Source organism: Pagrus pagrus (genome assembly GCF_965226575.1).
Source record: "Pagrus pagrus genome assembly, chromosome: 19".
Taxonomy (NCBI): domain Eukaryota; kingdom Metazoa; phylum Chordata; class Actinopteri; order Spariformes; family Sparidae; genus Pagrus; species Pagrus pagrus.
Window position 1 is genome coordinate 9,491,730 of NC_140203.1, and position 23,549 is coordinate 9,515,278.

Here is a 23,549-nt window from a genome sequence, read left to right on the forward strand (position 1 = left end):
AATCTAACTTGCAAAATCAGGCAAATACCTTTTCTGTGGAGAACAGGGTCAAAGCACATGTTACATCTCTTAAGATTAAACCAGAAGAAAAAATTAGCACCAGTCTCCGTTTCTGCTGTATCTCTATGAGGGAACATAAAATTTGTAGTCTATCTTGTCATCAAAACAAAAGTAAAGATTGCAAATGAATTGCATTTATTTGAATCATTTATTGTTAAACAACATTTTAAACATTGATCTAAATGAGCTAACAGTTTAGGCAGACCTCTGGTTTTCAGTAAGCTTATTCCCTAGGTGGAGGGCATAGAAAATAAAAGCTGCAAATCTCTGTTGAGTCCATTTGTAGCCAAGCTAGCGTCGAGAGCAAAAGTCAGAATTCTGAGAAAAAAAGTCAGATCTCAATCAAATTTCTCAGAGTGGTCACCATATGACTTCAGAATACAAAATGCCCCTTGTTCTCTTTTCTGCAGTGACCTCAAGTGAATCATTCCCTGATTAAAAGCATGAAGAAACTTCTTGCTGAAGGATCTGAGCTTCCTCGAGAAGAATAGTCAGACTGAGCCTTCTCGAAAACAACCTCAGTGTTTAGGGGTATTTAAATAAGATGAGGTGGCCAGTAAAATTGATAAGCAGCTGTAAACTCTTGGTCTTGTTTTATGTGAGTAGAATTGTAATTTATTATGTCTCTATAATAAATTAATACATTAAAAAAAGACAAAAACACAATTCCTTATTTTTCACAATAGATTTTATTGTGGTCGTTTTTGTGTTTGTTCTTTAGTAGTGGTTCCTCTTCTTACATCAGATTCGCCATATGGTTAGAGGAAATATTGCACACAAACATCAGAAAGCACTAAGGAATACTTTCACTTGAAACTAATTGCTATAGGTTACATATGAGTTTGGGGAAAGGGGAGCAGAGAGGATGCAAGATCACAAGACAAATATACCACACAGCTGCAGACAAACATTATTAAAGTTCTCCCAAGAGAAAGATAAGGAGAAAAAGGCAGAGATAAATAGAAAGAGAGAGAAGTAGAGGGAGTGTAGAGAAAGAGGACAGAGAAAAGAGAAATGTCGGTTCAAGAGAAATGTCGGTTCAAGAGAAATGTCGGTTCAAGAGAAATGTCGGTTCAAGAGAAATGTCTGTTCGAAGTTTGTAGGCTTGTTGTTGGTCGTGGTGTTGGTTTGAGGTTCCCCCTGCAGGAAAACTGGTCTGTAGTGATATCATGAACACCTGACATCGCTCAGAAATATCTGGTGAGCTCGGTGAGTCGAGTGAAGAATAGCCCCAAGTACCAAAGCCTGTAATTATCTGGTTGTGTTTTGTTGGATGTTTCTCCAGAAGCTGGCCTGTCAGCGTTGACCTGTGGCCTCTGTACTGTTAGTTTGGTTTGTGTCATGTTTGTGTTTAAAGTGTCGAGTTTTTGTTTTACATACTTTCATCTAAAACGCACAAGTCACTCACTCTCACCTCTGTGTGCTGCCTCTCTCAAGACTACGCCGCTACCGGAAGCTGTTTCCTTTTCATCCTGGCTTTAGAGTTGAAACTCTTCTGTCACATGAAATGTTCAGCCTCCCAAAATGCTCACGTCAACCTGAAAAATCTACACTGTGCTGCACCCACAATCAAGTCTCATATCGATACAGTGCCATTGGAAATCGCTGGAGTTACTGTAGTGTACAATGGCATGGCACAACTTGCAAAAATCATAAAATGCTCCTTTATTTAGCCCTGTTGTTCTTAATGCAAGTCTGAGCAAAATCCCCTTAAAAAAAAAAAAAACAAGAGAAAATTCTAAAGTATCGTAACTCATGCACATCTTCCAACCACTCCATCGGCCACAAAGTTATTTATAATTATAGTACAATGCTTTAGAAAAACAAGACATTTTAAGGTTTATGAAAATATCCTGCCTCACCAGCTTTTACACTGGGAAAAGTCTAACTTCCCCATAGCACAATGATTACATAAAAAACAGGTATACGAAATAAGATCTGGTTTTCTCCTTTTGAAATAACTTAAAATCTGTAAATAAAACTAAAACCTCTAAAAGGCGTCAACATTGTTAGTGGGAAATGATTTTACAGAACATTCTGAGGCAACTTCCTGTTGCCTAATGTAAAAGGCTATCTGGACAATCAAGCAGAATAAATTAAATGTAACATAATAAATAAATATTCACACATCAGCAGCAACATAAACCAGATTGGAAATACCCCAAACATCCATTTAAAATCAAATAAAATCCAGGAACAGTTTCACAACGGCTGGGGCACTTGGTCTCGCCCGCAATGAATATGAAGTCAGACATTATATTAATGCTAATTAATGTTGAGCATCCTTTCAAGTTTATTTATATTTGCCATCATTCAACTTATGTAATCATTTAACAGTCTTTCTTAGGACAGACCCTCTGATGTGTAGAGTTACCTGCCTACTCATCTGCTAGTTGCACCAGTTCTTTTACATTCATTTAGACTCCCTAAGGCAATAACAGAAAACATCTTGTTTTATCCTTTGGTGTGGATAACAACCATTATTCATGAATATATCATACGCAGGGAAGATTTGTTCCTTGATGGCAGTTAAATTGATTAAAAGTTCTCATGCATTTTGATCTGGGGATGCAGAAGAAACTCAATACATCAACAACAATTATTATTATTATTTGATCTGTACTAGAGTTAATTGGACAATAATGGCTTGGCTGGTTTTTGGTTTCTGATTTCTGATTTCCTCCCAGTTACAATCCACTTACACCCCAAATCAAGGGTGTTTTACTTTAAATCTAAAACATTGTCCTTTGCCCCACAAAGCTAATTTGTAGTCCTCATTGCAGATTTTTTTAAGGTTTAGTACACAAGAATTATCATTTTAGCATATAAGTGTTTAAGTGTCTGCTTAGGTTTTATGCTACGTGAATTTGTGATCTTGCTCACATAATGATCCCTCCCATTATCAGTCACTAGGCCTCATGACGTCTTGCTGAACAGGCCTACATCTCAATCTTACAAGCTGGGAAGGACTCATCCTGCATAACAACAGTGCTGCTGCTGGCCAGGACCATGATGTTGAGCTCCTGCTGCTTGTCGTGGGTCTCCTGGTACCACTCCCTCATCACATCTGTGTCGTGGGTTGGAATCAGAGTGACCTAACACCAGAGAGGAGGGAAGTTTCATTTACCAAAATTGATCTTGTCTTTCTGTCTCTTCTTCCCTTCTCATGTTTGCATGTAGAAATCTGTAGTATTTCTGACACGGTTCAACAGAAAGATTGAAAAACTGAAAGATATGTTTAGTATAGTGTAGTAAGACACTTAGTGGTGGGGACGTTGAAGTCATGCGACCACAATGTAGTCAGTTTATTTTACTACTGGTGATTGCATTTACGCAACGTTAACTTGCATTACTAGAATTACCGCCTTGTGATTGTGTGCCTACGCGGACCAGTCAAGTTGCTGTTCCTGAGCCATGGCATTAAATAATGGGAAGACATTTTTTGCAGAATATTATGATGTCTCAGTGAAGCTGAATTTTGACCTTTTGGATATACATTTTCATCATTTCATCATTTTATCCAATTAGACATACAGTATGTGTACAATTTTATCATAATTATCATTTGAATTGTGAGTCATTTTCAACTTGGCCACCAAAATGTAATAAACTAATCCCTGAATCCAAGTGGACATTCCTCCGAAATTTGAAGAAATTCCCTCTCAATTCTGAGATACTGTGTACACGAGAATGGGACGCCATGACCTCTTGACCACCAAAATCTAATCAGTTTATCTTCGAGTCCCAGTGTATGCTTGTGCCAAATCTGAATAAAATTCCCTTAAAATGTTCTTAAGATATCGTGTTAATAAGAATGGGACGGACAGATGACGGATGAATGGATGGATGAACAAAAGGAAAACATAATGCCACGGCTATCACCAGCACAGGGGCTTAAAGATATGCATTTCTCTTGTTTGAACATTGTAGAAACATTCAGGATAATGAAAGTACACGACTCAACAAAATATATAACAAAGGACGAGCCACTTAAGACATCTCATTGTAGAAATGTTAAATTATATCTTAAACACTTGAGACTCACCTGCATGTTGTTGCCCCACTGGGCCTTTCCTTCCAGCAGAGAATCGAGGACAGCCCGACTGGGCTCCTGAGCTGTCAGATCATTGCCACTGACCACGTAGTAGGAGGAGCGCACCCGCTTAAAGAACTCAGCATCCACATTCTTGGCACTGCAGTGATTTGGGATATAAACCAAATCCATGTACATGGGAGGACAGTTCGGCAAAGATGCCCCGCCTGATACCTTTCCACTGCCAGTACCTGAAAGAGGCAAAAATATACCTTCCTCTTAGATCACCTTTCAAAAATATGTGTAGTGTTTGTGTAACTATAAGTAAATACTTCTCACCTGATGTGGCACTTTTTACACCCCTGGATGCAGAGGTATTGGTTGCATTTTTGGCATCTTTCCCTTCTCCGACAGTCTTCTTTGGAGAGGCAGTCTTTGAGTCCTTCAATTTCGATAGACCAGTCTTCCTGGCTGGTGAGGAAGACTTTTTCACAAGCTTTTTCTTCTTGGGCTTTTCTCCATCTGTATTGGCATTGTGGAGGTTTTCCTCAGCCTTGAGGGCCTCTGGGTCCACCATGCAGACATCATGGTGGCCTGAGGATGGAGCAGAGTCCCTGAGTGCAACCGGGGGAGGATCAGCATGCCTGTATGTCAGGGTTCTGTCAGTAGGGAGAGTCTCAGAGTCGTCTTCAGAGTCAATGTTGGCATCTGCTGTAATAGAGGGGCACTCCTCTGTGCCAGGTGGAACATCTGAGTCTGTCTGGGAGGGGGCAGATTCACTGATGGATGTGGGTGGGGTCTCCTCACATTGCTTGGCAGAAAGCTTACCTCCTGGGGGTGGGGGCCCTCCTCCTGACTTGGCCAGAGGCTTCTCCTCATTCAAGGCATTTTCTTCACTGATGAAGTACTCTAGAGGGTTAGGGTTGATGAAAGATGGGGATAGTTCTGTCTTGGGGTGACGGTACTCACATGAGGTGACTAGGCAGAGGTCGACATCTGTCTTTGATGGAGCAGAGGGGCTCCTCTTAGTGGAGTCTGGGTCCCTGGAGCCACAGGCAGAGTTGTAATTACATGGATCAGAGGAGAGAGGTAGATATGATGGAAAGGGAACTTTAGGGCTCACAGGGGATTTTGCCTCAAGTGTAGAATCCTCACATTTAAAGGGGTTGGTCTCTTTCATTGGGGAAAAGGTCTCTTTCATTGGGGAAAAGGTCTCTTCTTTTGGAAAGGTAAAAGAGGATGATGGTGAAGCAGCTTTTGGAGGTGAGGGTGACTTGTCGTATTTCTGCTGTGCGTCAGATTTATCAGAAATGCTCTCTGCAGATGGTGAATTTGGGCTGCCGCTGTCTTTAGCCGGAGGACTTCCTAGCACTGGGGATGGCTCATTGTAATGGGGCGAGTGGGTTAGAGATGATGCCTTTGGTGTAACTGGAGACTTTTCTGTCTGCTCAGCCCCGGCTTGTGGCAACTCTGTCATTTGGCATGGGGTTGTAACAGAGGGAGTGGACTGGGATGCATCTGATGGGGTTGCAGATGCAGCAAGGACTGAGTCACTCTCATCAAAAATAAAAGGCTTATCCGTTGCAGAGTTTTGTTCATCAGATTTTTTTCCATCTGAAGGGCTGTAGTCAACCTCAGTCGGGCCATTCTCTGTGGCACGTGAGCTGCTTCCTAGAGAAGGGTGATCTGGGGATTGCCTACTAAAGTCCAGGGCTAAGGAGTGGTCAGGGGACTCCTGACCAAATTCTATGGACATGGTGGAGTGCTCTGGGGATTTTGAGTCCTGCATGTGTGTTCGGCTTTTAGTTTTTGGTGAGGTGTCCGGGGAGATAGACATGGGCCTTGGGCTGTCTTCCTTGGATGGAGATCCCTCGGCCTCTTGGAAGGTGGTTGGGGTCTGAACCACGGAGACAGACAAAGAGTCGTCGACTTCTGTTGAGTGAGGAGACCCTACCTCAGCATGAAGTGAAGGAGAGTCAGTGGTCGGTTCTGGTAAGGAGCTGGTGGCCAGAGAAGCGGTGGATGCTGAAGCTAAATGTGAGAATGTATCTTCTGCTACCACTTCCTCAAGAGGGGTTCCTGACTTGTCTGATGTGGTACCCTCTGAAATGGACATTTTGCTCTCCTCTTTAAAAGCTGTGAAAGGATTAGTGTCTGATTCATTCTTGGTTGTTGGTGCTGAGGACAAGACTGAATGGCTGTTTTCTTCAGTTTTCTTAAGATCGATATCAAAGGGTGACTTTTCCGTCTTCGTTGGGGAATCAGTTGGAGGTGGGCTTTTTGGGGAGGACATTACCTTCTCCACAGGGGAGGAACGGTCTGGTTCTGGCTCGTAAGGCTCTGGAGTAACTCTATTGGACAAATCCTCTTTATCACTTGTGACCTCCACAATTATTGGACCCTGTGCTTTGTCTTCGGACATTGGTGGTAGAATTCCTGCTTTTTCATCTACTGGTGACTGATAATAAGGTGTGTGACCAGAGGACTGAGGCGAGGTACCTCCTTCTAATGTCTTGTCATCTGGGCTGATTGAGGAATCAGCTGTTGCTTTTGCGCACCCTGCCAGTGTTGTGGACAGTTCTATTGGAGCAGCAAACAATGATGGAGCATCAAACTTGTCCTTGCGGTCCACTGATGGAGAACGTATAAGTGGTGATGTTGTGGAGGTTGAACTGAGTCTGGTGGGGTCTGTGGGAAACCCTTCAGGTTTCTCTGAAGAGGGAAACTCCTTCCCGACTTTATCCTCTTCTAGCGATGAAGGGGGAGATATCGTGGAAGCGGAGTGGTCATAGTCGTGGCCTTCTGTTGCATGACTCTGAGAGTGATCTGACCCAGGCATATCCTGAAGTGGAGACAGCCTCTTCTTATCAAACTCTCCAGATGTTGGTGTCCCAAACCTGCCAACATCCTGTGAAGGAGATTCATTCTCATCATTGGTGGTTTCGTCGCTCATAATGTCCCTTGGAGTCAACATCTCATCCATGGGTGTAGGCACACTGGAGATCTCCATGGTGGACTGAGTGTGGCCAGAGGTGACAGTGTAATCTTCAGGGGGTTCATCTCTGTTCTCATCATCCGAGGTTACTGATCCCTCAAAGCCAACTGGGAGCATTTCATCATGGATCGATGCAGCCGGAGAAACAGGTGAGGACACTTTGGGTGAGGCTGATACAAACAGACTAAGTTTCTCTGTTTCTTTCTCGCTTACATGCTGATTTTCTACATTTTTATTTGTCACATCAGCATTGTCTTCAACAGTATCTCCTGGTTTGACATCATTTCTGTCTTGGTGTCCATCTTCACTGGGGGTAATCTTATCTTTATCTGGCTCCACTCTCTGTGGTTCATGAACTTCTTCTGTCTCTCCCTTCTCTTCGTATTCCCCTCCCTCAGATGTCTCCTCCATTACAGTGCCTTCATCCTCAAACTTCTCAATTACACTGCCATTGAGCTTTCCCTTGAGAACTGGTTCTTCTGGAGTCACGCCGCTGTCTCCTTCAGCCTCTGTTGTGGTTATTCCCTCATCCACAGACTCTAGTGCTTCAGGTGACTCTTTGGTTTGAATTATTTCTTCATGGTGGATCATCACAGCCTCTTCTTCCTTATTTTGTTGGACAGTCGCATCATCCTCCATCAGCTCTTCAGCTTTGAGCTCCTCAAAATCCTTGGTGAGGTCCTCTGGTGTGGACATCAGAGATCTTTCTGCTTCTGCATCCTCCACAGCAGCAGCAACAGCAGCAGTAGCAGCAGCAGCTACAACACCAGCTGCAACTTTACCACTACCCACCTTTGTCTCCTTCTTTGTCACTTTTGTCTTTCCTGTCTCTTTTAACTTTGACGGGATTCCTGCATCTTTCTTTGAGGCACTGTCTTTTTTCAGCGGCTTTGGCTTTGGTGACGGACTCTTTTCTTCACCCGCAGCAGATGTCTTTTTTATGTCTTTAGATGGCCTTTTGACATCTTTCTTTAGCTCTTTCTTTTCTTCCTTCTTCTCCTTCATTGGTGAGTCTCTTCTTATATCCTTTTTGATAACTTTCTTTGCCTCCTCTTTCTTCACTTTCTCATCCTTTTTAACGGCTGCTTCATCTTTCTTTGCAACTTCTTTTTTCACCTCCTTTTTCTTTTCCACAGACACTTTGCTCTCCTTTTTAACAATCTTTTCCTTTTCAGCTTTGGGCTTTACTTCAGACTTCTTTTTTTCTGGGGTATCATTTTGAGCTGTCTGCTCTGCCTTTGCTTTTGACTCTTTCTCAGATACCTTTGCCTTTTCCTTTTTCAGCGGAGCCTTTTCTTTTTTCTCCACCTTTTGAGTTTTTTCATGAGTTGATTCTGCATCTGTCTTTGCCTTTTCTGGTGCTTCCTCCCTTGAATCCTTCCTGAAGCTTTTGATCGGTGATGGCTTTGGGGTAGACTTAAGGCTCTCTTTGCTGTCTGTTCTGTGTTTCATCTTGGCTTGCTTTAGTGTTGGTGTTGACGGCATAGAAGCGGACATCGCTTTTTGAGTGACAACTGGCTGTTTCAGGAAGTCCAGGTGCTTTAGTTTTTCTAAACCTTCAAAGATGTGATGCTGGGTGGCATTTCCAGGAAACAGGACACGCACAACCTTATCTGAGGGATTTGCAGGGTGCCACACAATCAGTGAAGAGATAGAAGTCAGGTAAGAGACAGGGAACTCAGACTCTTTTCCATTTGGCAGCAGGATGGAAGCGGTGTCTTTTTCACTACCTGTCCACTGCTTCATGAAGTGCTGCATCTCCTTGCTGTTCTTTGATGGATTGAGCACATACATCTCAAGCTTCCCAACACCCATTTTCTGAAAAAGTGTGAGCGGCTCTATGGTGTTTCCAACAGGCTTATGCAAAGGCTCTATCCTCAAATTTAGTTTGGTGAGGAACTGCTGAGTGAACCCTGCCTCCTCAACAATCCTCCGCACTCTGTAACTAGGTTCAGGGTTATCCAGGTTTTCAGGAAGATTCACAAACACAACACCAATATCTGGCGAAATCATGTTTTTCACAAAGTCGCTGTTAGCTGTCGAACCCTGTGACTGTTCCTCCTCAAGCTCTGCAACCTTCCTCTGCAGCATGCTATTGATGCCCGGCAGGTTATCGTCACCAATGTGGGTCAGGAGAATGGAGTCCACCCTGTCCAGATGCCTCACCAGCTTCCAGAAGCATGACTTCCTGTCCGAGCCACCGTTAATCAGCATGTTGAAGCCATTGACAGCAAAGAGAGCCGAGTCACCACAACCAGCAGGAAAGATGTAACAGCATGGTTTGGAGAGCTTGAGGAATCCACCGGAGGTTGGTGGTTCCAACATGTCAAATGGAGATGGGATCTCTACTGATTCGGATAAATACTCTGTGAACTCTGAGAGGCCCTCCATCTCAGGGAGAATAAGAGTGGAGTTTAGTTTCATGTTAATGAAGTCCTGCAGGTTGTGTTTGTCCAAGTTGGAGTTTTTCCAGTCACCTTGTTCAGGGCAGGACAGTGTAAGGTTGGCTTTGTTTGCTGGGTGAATGGTGCTGAGCAATTCACCAATCTGTGCATGAGAAAGATAAAATGACTTTAATTTTTAACATAACTGCAGTCTGTGATGAAATTAATTGCGTTTTCCAATCACAGTCTCAGTGTATGTGTGTATGTACATACTTGTACTGTGGGTGTTTTTAGACTACCATGCAATGCTAGAATGGGAGCTTCTAGGGAGGGAAACCAACAAAGGCACAGACAAGAATATATGCTTTTTCTATCCTATGCTCACTGACCATGGATTCCCTCCATTAACGTAAAACATGAAAACTGCCAAAAGTTAAGGTTTTTGCTTTTTCAGGGCAACAAAATGTGTGTACGAACATGTGGAAAACTATGATATGGCAACGTTGGCTCACCTCCTGGTCGGTGAATATGTCGATGAAGTTGAAGAAAGAGAAAGATCCGGACTGAAGAATCAGCTCCCCAGTGTTTTCAGAGCATTGCCCCGAGAGAACCAGAAGCTTGTGTCTGGCCGTGTCTGAGATCATCAAACGAACCTGGAAAACAAAAGAAGATTTTCTATGACAGCGTACTACTGACCTTTGGCGAACTTAAATGGACATCATATTAAAGAAACATTGAGAACAGCATGTATGGCACATGAAAGAAAAACAAGTATTTTATCTACAACCCAAGGTGGGATGCTGTGTAAATCATAAATACAACAGAATGTGAGAATTTGCTCTGCAGCATGCTATTGATGCCCGGCAGGTTGTCGTCACCAATGTGGGTCAGGAGAATGGAGTCTCCTTACCCACATAGACCCACATAGACATTCCTTCTTAACATAGACAATATGTCTAATGTTTTACCTCATTAAGTTTATTGATTGTTGAGACAGGGGCAACAAAAGATGGGGAAAGTTGTGAAATGCTTAAAAACACCTGTAAGGATCATTCCACAGGTTCATTGGTGACAGGTGATAGTATCATGACTGGGTATGAAAGGGGCGTCCTCGAAAGGCTCAGTCGTTCGTAAGTAACGATGAGATTTCCCTACATGTACTCGGGAACATTTTGTACAACCGTTGTCTGTACACAGTTGATTTGTAAATGATTGCATTCCGTTTTTTATTTATGTTTTACGCAGCAGCCCAACTTTTTTGGAATCAGGGTATTACTGCCTGCAAAGCCTTGCTGCTGCAGCCATCAGCTTAATGATTTTGTGTATTTGAAATACCACCAGCCTAACGTCACTCAAATCCATTAGCTAATTAGCTGACTTGCTCGCTTGCCATCCTCACTGCTAAGTTTCCCTTTCATCCCTCTATCTCGTGCCTCTCTCCCTTTCCATTGGTCTTTTTTTTTCTACTTCACCAACATCAGCTGGTACGGGCAGCTGGCCAGGTCAATCCTGCTGGGCTCTCAGATATTATTAACGCACAGTTTGACTGCAGACATGGCTAGGGGGTGGAGGCAGCGCTGAAATGGCGCAGTGAGACAAGAGAAGTCTCTACACTCCTGTATGTATTTCTTCCCATCAAAATGCAAAAAGGTAAAAGGCTGTACTTGTTATTCTAGCAGTAAACAAGGCATTAGTCTTGTCCCTTGAGCTCCTAATTGCTCCTACATTTTTATTCCAACCAACAGCAAACAAATTAAATAAAGAGGGTGGATAATTGGCCAAACATGGAGGACAGTCAAGGCTGAATAATGATGCTTTTAAAGCTGTAAATGTGTGTTTTTTTAATGGATTTGTGAATCTGAGGATGAAATACCAGGTTACAGAAAGAAAAAGGCAGAAGTTATGTTAATGTAACAGATTGTCAACAACAATTATAGCTCATTTTACCTCTGTGCTGACCGCGTCATCTGAAGGGTTGATAAGCACCACCGTCTCCAGGATATTACTTTTGTGGTGAAGAATTCTCTGCCCTGCAAAACGAAAAAGAAAATAGTTGCAAATGAAAAAATAATAATTTCATGGTCACATAATTTCATCATACCTAGAAATTGGATTGTTTTTAATTTCATGCCTGTATGTTGTTTTTGACACGGTGTTAATGATACTAATTTTACTCTCTAAAAAAATGATGTTTGTCAATATGCAGCACATAACGCAAATGTAATGATTTCTTAACAGAATGAGAGTTTGTCACTCCTGCATGCCACAAAAACGTAGAACATATTTATTTGTGCTATAACATAAACACAGGAAATAATAATGTCATATTAGAGATGAAAGGAAAATAATTGATTAGACAATCAACAGAAAATGTATCTGAAACCATTTCCATTTGATTTAACTTATTTTCTATGAGGATTTGTACCTTTAATTTCTCTTATGAGATAGTAAATTCAATATTTTCAGGTTCTGGACCGTAAAGTGACATTTAAGACATCATCTTAGGGATCATGAAAGTAATGTATAGTGCAACATCTTTATAGACCAAACTTTTAGTTGATTAACTGAGAGAATAATCGGCCAATTAAGTGACAGTGAAAATAATCCCGAGCTGCAGCCCTACTGTGCCTAACAAGCAAGTTTGTTGAAATGATGCGTTGCATGTGCCGTCAAATTGAAGGAACTGGACTTGACAATTAATTTGGACTCTTGTCTGGTTTATCATGTTTCATGTCTACACTAATATGATATGATAATATTTCAACCAACCAACAAAAGCCTCACAATTACTGAAACATTCACCTTCTTTTTTCATCTTTAATGTTCTCATTATTTGTGCTAGTTTCCATTAAAATTAGATTAAACAGTCCTGATGAATCTCCACTGACCTGGACTTTATATGGGGCGAGGCTCAGCACATTTATCAACTAATTCATCAAACCCAGTCGGTCTGGCAGCTCTAATATGGCTGTGTAAATGTTAATGCGGAGAAGAGCTCTTCATCTCTAAGATGGATGAAATCTCTGGAGATGCAAGTGCAACACACCCCTTATACCCTAAATCTCACTCCTCAGCATGAAAACCTGTTTCAGCATGAAATCACTCCTCCATCAGCCTTTGTTGTAAAGACATCATAGTGTGCACTGTGTTTTAGGTAATGATGATAATGCATTTTTTAAGGCGTAATTAAACAGCATCATTACAGTCCTGTCATTAACTTATCACCAGGGACACATGACATTTCTGTTTAATTTATTAACCTTGCCATAGTAATTTGTAAACACTGCACTGCAATATTACTTTATACAATCAATTTGGCTATTTATATTTATTTCTGGCCACCCATGTTAAAATAAAAATATCTATTAATGCAGATTTAAAGTAGTGATACTGGAAGTTTAATCAAATTTCTTTAAAGCATGTATCTTTCAGTGGTTATGCATTGTGATAAATAAATGGCAATACATTTTATAAGAGAAAAAATGTCTGTCTGTTCTGATTATTTTCATTATTAATTATTCTACTGATTATTTTGTTGATAAATCAATTAATTGTTTGGTCAATAAAATATCATAAAGTAGTAAATTAATTTTCCCAGAACTAAAAATGGCATCTTCAAAGATATTCAATTTTCTGTCACAGAAGAAGAAAACCAGCAAATATTTCCATTCACAAGCTAAAAATAAGGGATTTTGTCAGTTTGATTCAAATGATGGATCAATTTCTTTCTGATAATTGTCTAATCAGTTAATCCCCTAATCGTTTCAGCTGTACTTGACTTCCCTAGTTGGACAAAGCCAAAAAATACAAACAAGAGCCAACCATTTTTTGGTCTCTCTGTATAATAATTGGGAATAAATATGGATAAATCCATCACACCTTGCCATAAGTGACATTTTCCTTTCATAATTCAGAGCTGTTACATAGAAGATGGACAGTGGGGTGTGACAGGCTCATAATCAATCATCCGAGGTTATGGATGATTGATTATGATAATGACCTTGAGCCCGCTGTGTGTGTGTCTCTGTGTGTATTACGGGGTTATCCTCTGGTCCAGCTGACATGGACAGGTAATCATTATTCACCCCAACACTGCTCACTCAATCCTTCTCTTTGTTTCTTCTCCTTGTTACCCAATTTCTTTTTTAAATACATTGAGCGATGAATTCCCCCAACTGAGAAAAGACTGTTTTAATTTTGACCATTTAGATTTGATTTCCGCTGGTATAAACCCAAGTAAATGCTGCCACTAGCATTCTGAGAATAAGACAAACAAGAACATTTTCCCTGTCAGGTTCAGAGGGCACTGAGGTGTTGCTTGGATATAAGCTTCATATTCAGAATCTTAAGATTGCAGTGTGTGCCTCGTCTCCAGAGACATGATGCTGCAGCAGCTATCAGCCTGCTGGGCCGATTCCTCCATACATATTTCATATAGTAGATTCTCGTTATGGAGCACATAGCCATTAACCCTGCCACATCCTCCCCGAGGGCTGTCAGTCCCTCCATATGGAAGAACTCTTTCATTCATTGCTGTTAATAGTAAAGTGGCTTCTATACAGTGCATGACTCTTCACCTCTAATATTCTGGGGAATTCAATGAAGGTAGAAGTAATGACTGAATTTCTACCCCTACCCTGCCCCCAGAACAGAATTGTAAAAGGTAGTGGTTCAAATCCCCCCCTAAGACATGGAACAACCCTTGACAATGGGCCAACAATGGGCCATTGTTGTCAATGCCATGCTGTGATTTCTCTCGTGTTACTGTGGCAATCCTGATATTATCACAGTGTCATTTGCCATTTATCTGGTGGAGAAACATGGATGCTTATAATTCGTTCACAACTTCACACTATTAATTAAGTAATCAAATAAAAAAAGAGCAGCGCTTCATTACCTGTCTACTAGCGGCGCTTTAAAGGCTAACATTAGCAACCCGTGCTCCCACTTGTACTAACATTAGAGGAGTGGTATCAAGTGCAGCGACTTCACTGCTGGACCTTAGTTAAATTTCTGACATTAATTGCCATCAAAGTAGGTATGCAACATCGAAGTATGTCAAAATGCCGGACTGTCAGTTTGAGGTCTATCATACATACATGAAAACCTAATGCCATTCCTGTTAGCTTTAGTGCTAATTATCAAATGTTTGCATGCTAAACAGGTGTCCCTCACTCAAAGCCTCTCTGTCCAGCACAAGGCCGACAACCTGTCCAAGATGCTGGCGTGACGTTGGAGCTCATTGGGTCAATGGAGCACTGGACTTAAAGGAAAGTGCCTCTTGTATTTCATGCATTTTGCATTTTTTGTCCCGTTAATAATTAGGTTAGTCACCACTTCATGGGTGTCGGGTCATAGAAAGCAAAATTAACTAAAACTGACATCCCTTGTTCTAGCTGATAAAGTCTGGAGACCAAAATGTTGAATACATTATTAAAGCTGCTTGTCATAAAAGCCTACTGCCATTGCATGGGCTTTTTATTAGGAGCTTGCAGCAGAAATTTTTGTCAGTCTAACACCACCATCATCAAAATCCCAGTTGACTGTGGGGGAAACCAGCTTCACTCAGCTTTGTTCCTGAAAGGCAGCAGTCTTAAACTGATGACCAGAGCTCCTCCATAAGAACAAGCAAAACGTTTTTCACTGGTCTGTGAAATGAGAGAAGAATCAATCATGGAGGTCTATCGCTCATCCTGTTCATGATACTGTACACCAGCCATGTCTGTAATTGCTAATGTAATAGAAAAGCATTTTGTTGTCTCTCTGTGGGCAACGCCCTGTTTACAGCCTTTCATGCTATGAAACTGAAAATACAGCAGTCTGAATTAGGACTAGAGAAGCTCGAGGCAGCCACCACCATCACCCTGCCAAATTGGTGTGTGTCCACGCTTACTCGTCAAAATATGACAGATTGTGCACTGGAGCCTTATTGACCCTGACAATTACCTTGATCGATATAAAAATCCTTAGTGCCCACTGTGTCTCTGTCTCAGCGGGAGGCGAGGTAATGTGACATGCATCACTGAGCATTCTCCTTCTGGCTGAATAGAAAGCGCAAGACTGGTGTAGCCTGTCTGCCACAGACTGAACCAGACAGGGGAACATCAATGCGGATGGCACCGCACCAAAAATAGATCAGTGGAACAACTAAATTCAGCGCCTCCTTCATTTTGCATCACAAAAGGACCTCGCACGGTAGGATTATGATCCTACCTCCTCAGGTGGATGCCCTGTATGTGTCAGCACCTTTCTCTCTGCTGTCACTTCTTTTTCCAAAGCGACAGAATAATTGACCACGGTGACTTTCAGCGGCAAAGATGGGCGCCCCCTGAGAACAGTTTTCAATGTCACTTGCTCCCGTGTCCCTGCACAAATGGATTAAAAAGGGAACCCGTATGTCTGGGCATGGAGCTAATGGCACTGCCACTGCCGATAAACCAGCTGAACCACAAAGCAGTCAATCACCTGTGTTGTAGTATTGATGCCATTAAAGAACATTCAGTTTTAAGCTCCTTTACTTCCATCTTTAGGAATTAACATGTCGAAACAAGTGACAACATGGCAGGTGAAACACCATGATTACAAAATTATTATGTCTTCCAGCAACCTGTTTCTTCCCCGAGTCCTCCAGCTATGAAGATGAAGGTTAATGCGGTTTGATAGATGTATGACTGATCAATCAATCTGCTGATTTACAGCTACAGAACCAATCAGTCAGGATCAGTTGTTTAAGATACTGAGAGAAAACAGGATCCTATTTTCAGGAAATATCAGGAGGATCTTTATCACGGACAAATTAATTTGTGAAAGTCGACACGATTCTTTATTACCATCGATCAGTGAGTGGATTTGTGGTTTAGAGACAGCCATTTACCTCTCCAGTTGCTGCAGAGGCTTCAGTGCTGTCTGCAGGCAAATCTATACGTAACCAGAAGTATCATATATGCATCAGGGAGACACCAAGGCTCTCCTGTCCTGCCCCTTTTTTTCCTCCTCCCTGTGGGGTCCAGGCTTACTGTGCACTAACGCAGTGTGATGGACGACATTTCATCTATCAAGCAGACAGATAATTGCATTGGTCCTCCTGCGCCTAACACCACCTGCTGGTTTGCATTTCCCTGTAATTACCAAGCTCTAACCATGAACCATGAACCAATACAGTACAAGCTAAAGGTAAACATAAACAACTCATATAAAGATATTTAATTGATCCTTTTTGACAACGATTGAGGAAATTATACCTAACATCCAAATGAACAATCTTCATCCTGAAAAAAAGCGCTCGTTTGATGTTTTGAGAGAAATTCTTAAAGGTATAGCTCAACATTTTGAGATTTAACTTGGCTTTGTTGGCGTCAGCTACATGAGAAGATTGATACCCTACTCGGATATTTTTCCAATAAATACAAGGCTACAGCCAGCAGCTGGTTGGCTTAGCTTAGCATCAAAGGGAGAAACAACTGGCCTGTGTCTGTAAAAAGGTCACAAAATCTGCCTACCTGTCCAGCAGGAGCAGTGAAATATCTGGCAAGGGAATAAACTGTTGTTTTGATCTCTAAAAAAACCCCTAGTCATACATAAAATTAAAAAATTAACAAATTAGATGCAATATTTTAATTGGTAATCAGAAATAATTTATTTATCCCAGAAAGGGGAATAGATAAGATAATGTGAAGTTAATAATAAGAAATAAGAGTATGTAGGAATAAAATATATTAAAAAATATATAAAATAACTGTAAAACATACCTGATGAAATAGAGAAGTGTGTCTTATGCTTCACTATAACTACAGTGTAGATAATATTTAGTATTACTACAATAGGTAATAATTGACAATAATTTACAGTATAAATAAATGTTACAAACAACAGTATAACTTACTTTAGCTTTTTAACATGCTGATGGATTTTGTTGCTTTTTGACAGAGACAGACTTGCTGTTTCTAGTCATTATGCTAAGCTAAGCTAACCAGCTGCCTGCTGTAGCTTTATATTTATTGGAAAGATTTCCAAGTAGGGTATCAATCTTCTCATCTAACTCTCGACAACAAAGCAAAGAAGTTACATCCCCAAATTCTGAGCTATTTCTTAAAGAATTACCACAAAACATCAATCAAACAGTAGGCCTCGAGTGTGTTTTTCATGACAAAGATTCTTCGGTATTTTGTGTGTCATCAAATGGTACAAGGGTAATCACAAGTTTATATTTCAAGCAAGCTTCTACAAAAGAAAACTTAAAAAAACACAACTTCATGCAGGGGAGCTGTTCTAATAAACATAAAAGGCTTTTCAATGTCAAGCTAAATATCGTAGTTTCTAGAAAGCGCTTCATAAATCAGTTGGTGTATTTAAAGTTCAAAGACAGTGAAAATCCCCCCCTTGAAGAAGAGACTTGGCAAAAAGCCTGAGGCGCCGAATAAAAGAGAACAACATTATTCCAGTTTTAGTGCTTACACAGTATTAACTCTCCATGTCTTGACTTCATTAATTCTCTGATCAGAGCTGCATTTCCATCTCTGTGTTGCAGCTTTTTAACCACTCGCATCTATCTTCACCCTCCCGACGTACTCTGTTTTCCTCTCTAACACCTCGACCCCCTCCCTCCTCTGCTTCCCTGTTTGCTCTCCTCTCTTTTTTCCCCTCACCCTTTGTGTTCCCCTCACCCTCTCTGTTCCCACAGTCCTCTCTGTTCTCCTCCCTTCTTTATTTTCATGGACAGACACTTGCCACTGGGGATACCACGCTGCTAATTACTCCCAAATCAACTGCGCATCCAGCACTGGGTTGCAAGGCAACAGCACACATGGAGGAAGAAAAGAGGATGAGAATGGAGGATGGGAAAATGGTAAAAAAACAAGGTGGGATGAAAGGGAGTGGGGATTTGGAGTCTCTTTGAATGCTATCACAGATAAAACACCATGTTTCCCCTCCCTCTCAACCTATTGCATCCCCCCACTGTAAGCCTTTTAAGAGATTTAACACAGGAATATTCAAGTAAATCACTCGGTTGAGTCTGCAGCAGCAGTATGAAGTATGAAGCCCTGCTGGTCATACCCAGTATGGAGGAGAGCCAAGCAGAGGCTTTAACTGCTGCTGCCACCCGTCAAGGCCATACTGCCCACTGACAGACCACATGTCCTGCCACACTGGATCTGCTCCATCTTTATGGAGCCTGTCCCTCACCTTGTACATGATACACCTATAACAGGACAATGCAACAAAATGCTGAGAGGGCATATCCGGCGGTAGGTAATAAAACCTCCTCACTTAGGGTGCTGTTATATCTGACAGTGTACGCCGCTGAAAAGTGCAGCGTATGAATGTATACATGCTCATGTACAGTTTAGAGGTACTCGTACTTTACAAGTGTATTTCTGCTCTACTTGATTTTTTTTTTTTCTTTTTTTCTGCCAGCTGTATCGTCACACAAACAAATTCAGCTTTTAAAGGTCGTGTGGGATCTACGAGGATTTTTTTTGAGCAGACAGGGAGTACAGTATTGTTACTGCCATGTTGCAGTACCATGTTCAACCCAGAAAGGAGCAACCAGAACCTGGATCTAGAGAGGGTTTTTGCATTTTCATGTAGGAATATTTAACTAATTTTAACATTTTCTAATATATAATTTTACAAGTTGACAACCTGTCTAATTCTTTTTCTTCAAGATGCAGACAACTCATTTGCATGCAGTGACACGCTAAGGGTTCATATTACTTTGAGCAGTAGCAGAGTAATATAACACATTTTAGTAGGATCTGGGTAACATTACTACAGTTATTGTGTCCAGAAACACGTTGCCACCCGAATTGAAGTGTTTTTATCCATGCCACTCCACTTCTGCCAGTGTGCCACCACAGAGAATATCCCCCAAAGAAAAACTGTGTTGCCAAAATGGCTGCAGAGTCAGACTCAACAATGTCAAAACTGGTATACCTCCCTTACTATGAATTGTGTATTGGGAAGCTGAATGAACTCTCTACAGTGGCAAGTAACACATGTTTTAAAGTATTCATAACTAAATAAACAAACTGTCTATGTTTTCATGACTGAATAAACTACATTTCATACTGTTTTACTTTGTTTATATGTGGCGGACCCTGCCACCTTTCTAGCATCAAACAGTGTTCTGGGGACTTTATTTTCCTCTAAGAACAGCTTGTTTAATCATTTATGGAAAAAATAAATATTTCTGAGATTGTATTGTTACCTCATTAATATTGTAAATATAAAAATTCAGAGTTTGAATTTCTTCCCCAAAACTACGTAGTTTTATTAAAGATGCAATGGAAGCTGTTAGGCATTAATCATCAAATTATCAGCGAAAAAGTCTTTTATTTCCTGTTTACCTCTGACATCTGAAGAGAAACGAGCCGAGTGTCTGGAGACAAACAGCTTCAGCTCCTGGTCCAGGTTGCAGTCGATGAGGTTGGTGTCCCATGAGCGGATCCCTGCGAGAAGAAAACAAAGATGGGAAAAAATAAATCAACACAAAAACAATCGAGAGCAAGGACACGGAGAAACACAAGGAAGAAAAACATATGTTAGCTTTGCTGTCTGAAAATGAATCAATGCACTCAGCAGACATCACATTGCCAACACACACTTGGCAACAGGTCTAACAAATGTGCAAAGTCTCACCCTCACCCACCCACACACACCCACACATTTATATCACTGATCATGTATGGACTTGTTACCGGTTTGGCAGGAGAAAATAAATCTATAATAGGAAATATCTATAGCACTGTTACTGTTTTGCCACGGGCCAGACGCACTGGCTGCCTCCACTCAGCTGAGTCATGGTGCTATCATCCTCTCATCATGATTATGCAGAGTGAAGGCCTTCTGAAGGCTTCATGAAGTTAGGTGATGGCATGAAGTGAGAATGGGATTTAAAACAAGGAGGATTTGTACATTGTTTGTTTAAAGGGTATTGCAACCGTAGGCCTGAACAGAAAACAATGGGTGTGTCAAGGCATGACACGATATTAGAATTTCATGCCACCATTATCCTGTCCAACATGATTGCGATCCACGATATTATCCCAATAATCATCAAAATATTCTTCAAACGTTAAAATAAAAACTAAAATTGCCCTTAACTTGCACGTTGTTGGGAAACAAATATTTTAATTGAATATCTTAAATAATTTTTTAGTGCAAAACAATCAATCAAAGTATCGCAATCCACGATAACATCTTTTATCGTCTCATCCCTAGGTGTGGCAATAACATGAGAGCATTAACTGTTTAACATCAGTGACAGTGATGACGAGGGTAAAATGTTGTTTTTCCCAGTCCGATCAATAAGATACGGAAGTAGCACGTTACATGTTTTGGTAGATGTTAATCGCAATAGATCTGAAGAATGAAAATTGGAAATAAATTAAATTCAAGAATGAAACAAAAGCTTTTAAAGTGCTCGGGAGAATCAACTAAATCCACAAAAAACTCCATCTGATGAGGAAGACAAGCACAAACACCAGAACAACTACTGAAGGGCCTTGTGTTTTGATTTTCACCAAGGTCAACAGCAAAGATTCAGGCGCAATATCTGACGTATATAGTTAGGGCCAAAATAATAATCTGTTAATTTATAATTATAGACTATAACCACTTTGATCTTAATCTCAGATGAAGCAGTTATTTAACCACATCTGATTTGTGCTTGTCTGTGAAGCAAAGTGCAGGAAGAAAATAAATAACAGTCATCATTTCCTCTTTTCATCTGCCCTGACTGTAAAAAAAAAACCTCTCTTGGTTTTACAGCCACACAGTAACTGCGCCATATTCTCCTCTCTCACACTCAGGCCAGGGGAGGCAGCCCACCACAGCAGCTGTAGCGCTTCCTAAAAAAAAAACAAAAAAACGCCCTGCTCGGTTTGAAAATCGTTCCTCGTGGCTTTCCGTAGGGACCGCAGTGCGGACCGAGCCACGCCCACCAGCCGGTGAGACGATGAGAGAGCTGGATGCGGAGTGATGATGCTGATGCTGATGCTGATGCTGAGAGAGATGTTCCCACAGGATGGACGGGGAGTTAATCTATTCTGTGTCAGGCGCATTTATTCATCTCTGTCGAAGCTTTCTCTGCAACGAGACATAAAGCTGCTGCCGTTTTTCTTCCTGAGTGTAAACTGATGCGTGGGACCCTGAAACAAAAGCCTGACGCACCTGAATTAAATCCTGGCAGAGTGCTGTGCGCGGATAAAAAAAAAAAAAAAAAAAACCGCACCGGAGCCAAAGAAAAGCGATTTGTTGCATTATTGACGCATAGTCCGGATTGAACGCTGAATCATTGGTGTCAGCTTCATTACAGGACCTGGCCCCACGTGTTGGGATGACAACAACTGGGCCTGCTGACATTAAAAGGCGATGACAGAGGGCGAAAAACAATAATAGCGAAGTAAAACAAATAAAACAAATAGGGAGGGAGACAATGAATAAGATGCGAGGAGCGTCTCTGGCGACATCTTATGTTGAGGTTACAGGGAGGGGCTGTTCAGTATCATGATCCCTTCAAGTTCAAACAGGCACCAGATAAATGAGATATCACTAATGATCCGTTAATATGCGTAATTGGCCCAGACGTGCGTAAAAACCCGGCGCTGCAAACAGGCGCGTCGACATCCTCAAGATATAAAGACACCACTGCTGTAAGATAAACATCTCTGTTTAAGTTGTCGTGAAGTCCAGCTCCGAGTGGCCTCCACCCACCTACCTCTCTCTATGTCCGCAATAGCACACTTCAGGTGATCCTCCGTGACGATCTCCCCGATGACCACCAGCAGGTAGAATTTGCTGTCGTTAAAGTGCTGCGAGGGGCTGGAGGAGGTCGGGGATGCCCCGGTGTTGCTTTGACCGCCTAAAGTCTCCATTTCTGCGGATTCTACCAGGGTGGCCATCCTGTCCTCTGTCTCTCTCGCTCTCTCCCTCTCTCTGTGTCTCGTATCTCCCGTACACAGCAGCAGACTCCCAGCAGCAGCAGCAGCCTCCTCCCTGTTAGTGGTCTCCAGACATGCAAGTGGAGCGTTGATAGGAGTGGCCCTGGCTTTTTATACCAGCAGACATTGTGTCATATTCGGTAACCGGGGAGAGAAGAGGGCGCCGGGGCTTTTTTTTTTTTTTTCGCACACTCACTCCGCAGCTGATGTCATCCGCAACGAATCAAACGCCTCCGGAAGTCACCGAGGTTTGATGCTTTGTGTTGGACATGTTCATCACTGCTCGATGATTACAGCCACAAGTGTTGTCGGGCTGTGGGGTTATTTATTGGACAGTTTGAAAACACTTACAGCCCTGAAAAAAGACGTGATGTACAGGATTCAGTTGGTTTTAGGAGGTATTCAGGGGTCTGGGATGGAAAAGGCTGATGCACATTCTGCATTTTCTTATTTCTCTCAAATAATGAAAAAAGAACTGTGAACAAGGCTTTTCTGTATCGATTTTACATGCAACACCTGTGAATTTTGACCTCACTTACAACTGATTGTATCTTTCAGGTTCCCTTATTTCATGGCAGTGTAATACTTATTTGCTGGATCATCCCTTCTCCTGCTCTCTGTGTTTATTTCATTTGTTTTTGAATTTAAAAAAAAAAGGTTTAAAGGGTACCATGTCGTTCTGGAGAAGAAATAAATAAAAACTCTGAATATTAATGAGGTAAAAAAACAAACACAGAGATATTTCATTTTTCCATAACTGAATAAACATGTCGGTCTCAGAGGAGAGTAAGTCCCCAGAACACTGTTTGAAGCTAGAAAGGTGGCAGGGTCCGCCACATGTAAACAAAGTAAAGCAGAAAGCAGTGTGGAATTATGTTTTCCTTTAAGGTCAGTTTGTTTATTCAGTCAGTGTTTGTTTATTTGGTTTCTTTAGGCAGAAAAAAAACAGTCGAAGAAGATCTAACATCCCCCCAAAACTACATAGTGCACCTTTAAAATAATTTTTTTGTTGTTGTTTATTTTTGTTTTGTGTTTACAGAGGTGATGCTCCTCTAAATAAAATCCCAGAGGTTTATTCTCTGCGTACAACTGAATGCTTTGTTTTAATAAGGTGACCAAAGGATCATGAATAAGAG

The 23,549-nt window shown here is 41.4% G+C and overlaps 1 protein-coding gene across 1 annotated transcript; it reads right to left on the reverse strand.

Moving 5' to 3' along the window:
• Positions 1-730: 730 nt before the first annotated feature.
• Positions 731-23,050, reverse strand: map1b (microtubule-associated protein 1B). The gene is made up of 7 exons (XM_084339693.1): positions 22,191-23,050; positions 19,819-19,920; positions 11,420-11,502; positions 9,985-10,125; positions 4,433-9,635; positions 4,106-4,344; positions 731-3,155 (listed from the first exon to the last, which is right to left on the reverse strand). Exons 1-7 carry the CDS (start codon positions 22,372-22,374, stop codon positions 3,000-3,002), a joined length of 6,108 nt encoding a protein of 2,035 aa, XP_084195819.1. The 5' UTR covers positions 22,375-23,050; the 3' UTR covers positions 731-2,999.
• Between the last annotated feature and the right edge of the window lie 499 nt (positions 23,051-23,549).

Bases quoted from the DNA above. Each gene is read 5' to 3' on its own strand.
- map1b (XM_084339693.1), bottom strand. From the start codon at position 22,374: ATGGCCACCCTGGTAGAATCCGCAGAAATGGAGACTTTAGGCGGTCAA. The intron at 11,503-19,818 runs GTAAACAGGAAA...TTCGTTTTGCAG, and splicing joins TTTCTCTTCAGATGTCAGAG to GGCAGAGAATTCTTCACCAC. The intron at 3,156-4,105 runs GTGAGTCTCAAG...CTCTGGTGTTAG, and splicing joins AGTGGGGCAACAACATGCAG to GTCACTCTGATTCCAACCCA.